At 44.8% G+C, this 7,315-nt stretch overlaps 1 protein-coding gene across 1 annotated transcript; it reads right to left on the bottom strand.

The window, feature by feature from the left end:
- Positions 1-1,044: 1,044 nt before the first annotated feature.
- On the bottom strand, positions 1,045-7,105 carry LOC122975995 (SLIT and NTRK-like protein 1). Its single transcript, XM_044344220.1, has one exon. The coding sequence runs from the start codon at positions 5,818-5,820 to the stop codon at positions 3,712-3,714; it is 2,109 nt and encodes a 702-aa protein (XP_044200155.1). The 5' UTR covers positions 5,821-7,105; the 3' UTR covers positions 1,045-3,711.
- Positions 7,106-7,315: the final 210 nt, after the last annotated feature.

Here is a 7,315-nt window from a genome sequence, read left to right as displayed (position 1 = left end):
AAACAAAAAACAATGCAGAAGAGCCCGAGGTAGCACAGAAAGCAGAGATGATGTTAGTTGTGGGTGTTGAAGCTGAAAAGGGAATTCCAACTGATGAGTAACCAGCTAAACCAGCCACAGGTATACTTTTCTTTTCCTGAGAAGTTACCCTGAAGCAAAATAAAAGCACGGCTTCCAAATACAGAACACAAACACAAACTATTCTCCATGCCCTCAAAATTAAATGGCCCGGACTTAAACCAAAGCGAGACCATTGAGATTTACACCAAAGCTGAGTGTTATGAGGTGTGTGGATGATGTTTTCCCTGCTGGAAGTGTTGCATCAACTGCCAGCTCCTCGGGGGGAAGATCACACGAACTACGGCAGACCTGCTGGGCCACAACAGTGTTGTAGTGCTGTGTGCCCAGCGTGTAACAGAGGCTACTTCACTCCGCTGTGTTTCCAACAGCTATTATCCATTGCATTAATGAATAGTTGTGCACTGAGTCACACAGGACTACACCACAAGAACACCTGACAGAAAACAGTCTCTAATGGATTCAAACAGAGGCATGTTTTCCAGATATATTAAATTATATAATAAACTGTATACCACTCTGCTGCACGTGTGGCATTTGCATTTTTCTATAAAATGTCGCAGGAGTCCATGTATTTATGCCACAGTAGGGATAAACCACTAGAGATTTCTGAATTTTGACCCATGTATTTATACATCAATCATAAATATAAGATATTTGGGATTCTCGGACATCAGCATTTTGGATTTTGGATTTAAAAAAAAAAAAAGTAAAATAGGGATGTATGATAATGTTATTCAATGTAGCAATCTGCACTCTGTTTACCATATTTGGAGCATTTTCCCATATTGATGAAGGAAGACAGAAGGCATCATATTTCAAATAACTTTCTGTAAACCCTTCAGGATATAAAATATGCAAAACAATATGAACAGGAGATTAATCAAACTGGTCACATGTGTCAATATACTGTAGCTCCCCAACCAGAACTCAATCAAATCCAATGAAAATACCTAAAACCAAACATTGTTTTTTACTCAACCTCAACCACACTTTATTTAACAAAATAGAAGCAGGTCAAATATCGCAAAGCATATAAATGTAACTTTGAAACACAGCGTTTGAAAATTATGACAAATCATCAGTGGGCTGTGGCACAGTAATACTCCACAGAAGAGACACATAATTACCCCAAACCCACCCCCCTCCCCCCACCGTGATTGGACAGAAGAGCAGGGAACAGGGAGTTGAGGAGGAAGCAAGATGACTGGACAGAAATGGAGGGAGGTGATGATGAGTGTTTGTCACAGATCTGCTGAGATGTTAGTCCCCAAGGTCAAGCCGGCGCATGGTCACATATCTGGGAAGAGGAGGAGGAGGAGGAGGTGACAATAGGGAAAGTAAGGGTGTATAAACATACATGCAAATGGTCACGCAATTGCTCTCTCTCTCATTTGTCCACACACAAACGCGCACGTGCGTAGCTGCATGCCTGTGCGCGTGTGCACACGGGCCTGCAAGCTCACCAGCGCACATTGGGACGCAAAGGGGCAGGCAAACATAAAGCGGGGGAGGTGATTCAGCACCATGGACAGCGCTAGTCTGCATACTAGGGGAGATACTGCCGGCCTACTAGCGGGGAGGAGGAGGGGGAGTTAGGGGGTGTAAGCCCATCTCACATCAACTCTGTACACTCTCATCATTGCCATGGCATCTTAGGTAGGATTCAGCCGAATTTTGCTGGAAGCGTCTCTAAATTAGGCATCTTAAAGTGGGGTTTTTGAACGAAAATCAGTTGGCAATGTCAAAATGAGTCATCAGCACTGGAATTTTACATCTTATTAAAACATGAAAATTAAAAAAAAAATGCAAATTGCACATTCTGTGCATCTGTTTCAGACACTGCAGAGAAGAATTAAGAAGTTTTGGAGTACGGGAAGTATGCCCCAACTTTTTAATTTATTTATTTTTATTTATTTGTCAAATCCGCGTTTGTTCCTCATGTTAAAGCAGTATAGGCTGAGCAGCAGACCCGGCACCTCTGCAAAACAGGTGTTCAGTCATGGCATTGTTTTCATGAGCCCACGATAACCATGCGACCCCCCCTCCCAAGAAGAGTATCTCAAGTTCAAAATGCTGAATTGAAAAAGGCATCTTGCATTATCTAATTACCTCCATGTATGTGTTTCTGTGTGTGTGTGTGTATGTGCGCCCTTTCCTCCCCAGTGAAGAAGACACCTCCTGTATCTCTTAAGATCTGGCCACATGCTGAGTTCTTGCCATATAACGTGGCTCCCCCCGTTTGTTAGAAAGCAAGAATCACACTCCCATAGGACAGCCTGTTTCAAGCACATTTTGTAGTAAATACAGTGAGTTTCAGTTCTCTTATTTGGACAAGATTAGATGGCTTTACAAAAGCTCACAATATGATGAAAGTGAATCATAGCCATAAGCTTTTTTGTGGAGGAATACTCTTTTTCTGACATTTAAAAAAGCATTTTATTCTATATCAGTCTACCTGCGCTGTTTACATAGATCGAATTATACCTACATAGCTCAATTGAAAACACTTCTTTGCTCAGTTTTTGAAAAAATATGATGGTATAAACCCCCCATTTAAATGACTTGTTTTTTTTTTGTTTTTTTTTGTTTTGTTTTTTTTAAGTTTCTTCCTCTCACCCAAAGCAGGCTATATTCATTGACACACAAAACCACGGAACTGTTATTTTAGCTACATTAACTTTGCAGCATAAGCATCTGAGTGACGTTAATTGGTCATGCTCATCTGCATGTCTGAATATCTGAAAGTCAACAATTGGCACACCATAAAATAACACAGTTTACATTCATAAAGGAGATGATGACTGCGCAGACGTGGATTTAATCTGCACCATCTAGTACGGTATAAATAACCCCAATATTTATCGACAATCAAATGATAACGAACAGAAAATAACATGCACTGACAGCTTCACTTCCATCACTCCTTTCCGATAGTCATCATTATCCGTTATTGATTTTTTTTTTTCTCTTTTCTCCAAACAAGTTTAAAACAACAAATACAAATCCTAACTGCAGGTTCACAAAAAATAGAGAAATGGCACTTTGTAATAGTCATATATAATTCTTAATATCTATATATAGTCGTCATATTGATATAACATGAAAAGGGTCGAGTTTTGCTTCTTTGTTGGTTATGGTGGTTATGGTTCCTCGCCGTCGTGTGTGTGTGTTGAAACCATGCGAAATATCATCATGCAGATTATGATACATCGGTCCGAGTATTTACATTTACATTCATGCGTTCGTGCACCATTCCCCGGGTCCTCTGTCTTGCTCTCCCACTCACACACACGCCCTCTCCCTCGCTCTTTTTCTCCCTCTTTCTGTCTCATACAGATCCGTAGTCCGATTGCGGCAAATAGCAGAACTGGGAGGAGGAGGGAGGGAGGGGTTTTAGCCAGGGGGGGCTTGGCATATACATATATTACAGAGTGGGGCCTGTGCAGCAGACTGACTTACTTGGTTCAACTGGAGTAAAACAAGACATAAACAAGTCTGTGTTCGCCTATGACGAACAAAAGCGGATGAATCTTGCTGTTTAGTCATTTTGTGAACGTCAGTCTGTCTGTGTGACTGTTTGTAATCCAGTCTGGTTTAGGCTTATTGAACTAGGCTATAGCAGAGTCCCTTTTACGCATCGTTTGTCGTGGAGAGGTGCGTGCTGCAGTCGAAACCCCGGTGCGCGCCCCCGTCTGCGTGATAAGGCCCGCTGTGCCAATAAGACGAGTCACACACTGTCTGTAAGGAATTGATCTCCGACGCAGAAGAGTTCCCCTCCCTCCGCTTTGATCTCTTTCGATTCCGCAAAATAAAGACAAGCATTCCTACAACAGTGAAAGCGGACGTGACAAACACCAGCAGCAACCCGGGGACGAGCACCGAGATGGAGACCCTGTTCGGCTCCAAATAAGAGTTCGAGCGCGTCCCCGAGTCCAGGGTGAAAGTGCTGTTTTTGGACAGGGAGGTGGGGGAGATTCTGTCATAGAGTTTGGGGCACATGAGGTCGTTCCGGACGTAGCGGAAATCTCGTTTCCAGAACTCTTCTGGGGACTCGCACTTGAGATCACTCACTATCGCATCAGCCCCGAGTTTCTCCGTCCACTGTTTGAAGGGCACGATGTTGCACGAGCAATCCCACGGATTCCCGTGCAAATCGATCTGTATGATTGAATTGAGCTGGTCTAACACGCCAGCCACGGGGAGATAGGGGAAATAATTATTATGCAGACTAATTTTGGATAAAGAAATCCCAAGGAAAGCATCCACGGGCAAAGATTTCAGCAAGTTGTTGTTGAGGAACAGAACCCTCAGATTTGGCATGGGGCTGAATGCACCTGCCACTATCAGCTGGATGTCGTTGTATTCCAAACTGAGATATTCCAGATTCACAAGGCCCACAAACATCTCTGCTATCAGGGTATCCAGGTAGTTCTTATCCATATACAGCCACCTCAGCTCGCTCTGGTTTTGGAAAGTGCTGTTGTCAATCACCTTGATGTTGTTCCCACCCAGATCAAGCAGGTTGAGGCTGGAGTAGCCAAGCAGCTGGTTCTTTTTGACTGCGTGTATGTTGTTATCTCTCATGTTCAATTCGTGAGCGGTCAAGGGCTTAGGTTTAAGGTTAGATAAACTCTCGATCTTTTTGCCCTCACAGTTGACCCCCAGCCCTTGTCTGGAGCCGACCAGCTTGCAGTTGCACGGCTGGGGACACGTCACGTTGTGCTCTCTGTCGCTGTTCACACCTGTCAACACTGGAGTGGGCTTAGTTTTCAGCTGCCAGTTCTCACGAGATTTGGAGCGACTCTTGGCTCCGTGGCCTCCAGGCGTAGGGGGCCCACTGGAGTCCCCATTGGGCTTGTAAGGCGTGGGACGCGGGGCCTGGGCCACAGGCTCCGAGGTCTCGTCCTGGGTGGGAGGGGCGACCAGGCTGGTGTCCACGCCGCCGCTCTGTGAAGGGCACAGATCCGCTTCTGACGTCTCGTTCAAGTCGCTCCCTTGCAGCCTGGTGGGAGCCTCGCATATCACGCTCCCAATAAGCGCGTTCTGCGGTATGTTCTCCAGCCATTCCTTAAGAGAAACCAGGTCGCAGTTACAGTCCCACGGGTTGTCCTCCAACAAAACCTCCGCAATGCCCGGTATTTGTTCAAGGATCCCCTCATAAGGCAACGTTTTGATTCGGTTTCCCCGCAGGTCGAGATGCGTAATGGGCACATGTTGAAACACGTTTATAGGTAGCGCACTGATGAGGTTGTCGTTAAGTATTAACACTTCAAGTTTATTTAGGTCCCTGAAAACGGCGGGGTCAATATCCCTTAATAGATTAAAATCAGCTTGGAGATATTCCAAGTCGTCTAACCCCAGAAATGTACTCTTCCTGAATGATCTTATCTTATTGTTATTGATGTGAAGCCTTTTCACCAGCTGCAATCCCAGAAAGGCGCCGGGGACAATGTCGTGCAAACCATTGTTTTCCAAATGCAGGCTCACAGCATTGTAAAAGTTGGCGAACTCGTTGGGAAATAGCCTGGATAGAGAATTCCCGTGCAAGAGCAAGTGATAAAACTGAGAGCTCGGGCCAGTCAAATGCTGCAGAGTGGTGAAGCTCCTTTTTTCGCAGTCTATGTGCAGATCTCCCTCGATCTCGTTGCAAGAGCATATCTGCTCCTTACAAACGTCCCTTGTAACGTTTCCACTAGCAACACAAAGAGCCGCATTCAGCAGAACAATCCAAAGCAGCATTTTTCAACGTGAACAATTCATTCCCGGTTTCAAGACATACGAGCAGTGAATTCAGTCTACATCAATAAGAAGAAAAAAATATACAGATATAGACATTTAGGTCTGGGAGAAGATAAGGCAGTCTTTTATAACAGATCCATGCTGCATCTAACCTGCTCTTGTGTCCAGACTTCCAGTTGGAAAATGACCACATAAGCGTCTCTTTCACATCGACTGAATCCTCAGAGCCTCCGCGTGTTTATGATGAAAATCAAAAACAACGAGCGGCAGTAGAGTCCAACACATCTTTTGGCTCTGTTTTTAGTTCGTTTAAGACTGACCTTGGCAGCAGCAACAACAACAAAAAAAAAAATTAACAAATCCGTGTCTTTTTCTCCCCCTGTCGTGCTGCGTGTTGCGGCGTCGGGAGCTGTTCCCTCTCCCCTGGTGCTGAATTCACACCCTGCACTGGAGCTTCAGAGGCGATCCCACCGCTGCAAAACACCCGCATCCCCCCTCACATCCTTCGGCGTCTTGCCTCGCTCGTTTGCGCCGTTTTCCTTTTTTTTTTTCTTTTTTTTTTTTGTGGCGATCCGGGGATCACAAAAAGAGGAACGCGGAGACTGTGTTCATCCTAGCGCGGTGCTCTAAGAAAGATCTGACACCCTCTACTGAGCTGTAATGGCAAAAATCCGTCGACTGACTGAGGGAATGCTGAGAAGAGAGAGCAGGGAAAAAATCAATCCACATAGAGGCGAGATTAAAAAAAAAATGTTCACACTTTATAGCTGCCGATGTGTAGGTTATTTCGCCCCAGAGGCGCAAAAAAGAGGTTTCTGCCACCAAAAGAGGCTCCTGTTGTAAATTCTTAAAGCTTGCAGTTCCATGGTAAAAGTGTCCAAGTCGACATCGTCGAAAACACTGGTGAGATGTCACATTAAGATCGTGATACCTCAGTTCAGAGCCTTTAAATTACCCCCATTCTTAACGGATAAACGGCATTACTTAGGCGGATCTGTCTCCATTTGCGCCACAAGCCGCCACTGTTACAGTCCTGACTTTCGCCCCTTGCTTTGAAAACACTGTTGAATGCGGTAAAAACAATTATCCGCTACAGGCATGCCTCAGTCCAGCAAAAAAAAAAAAAAAAACAGTTGACTATACAACAAATGATGCGTCAGTGTGGCCGCCTATATGCGCATGTGTGCGTGACGGTTTTTTTCCCTTCCCCAATATAAAATGCTTTGCAAAAATAGATCTACAACTGAAGGAAGGAAAAAAAGAAAAGTGAGGTGAATTGAACTGATATTCCTCTCCCCTATCGATTTATATTATACTCCATTGTTTGAGAGTATTACATCAGCTGAGAGGGGGGGGGGGGGGGGTGCACAGGAGAGTTGAGTATAGTTATCCCCCTCCCTCCCTTCCCTTCCCTCCCTCCTCTCCTGCTCTCCTCCATCTGCAGTGCTCAGTTGGAATTAAGAGCAGGACAGAAAATGGGATGCTAAGTTAAATA

This window comes from Thunnus albacares, chromosome 24, assembly GCF_914725855.1.
Source record: "Thunnus albacares chromosome 24, fThuAlb1.1, whole genome shotgun sequence".
NCBI lineage: Eukaryota > Metazoa > Chordata > Actinopteri > Scombriformes > Scombridae > Thunnus > Thunnus albacares.
The sequence above is the reverse complement of the archived record's forward strand: the minus strand, read 5'-3'. Positions and strand labels throughout refer to the sequence as shown.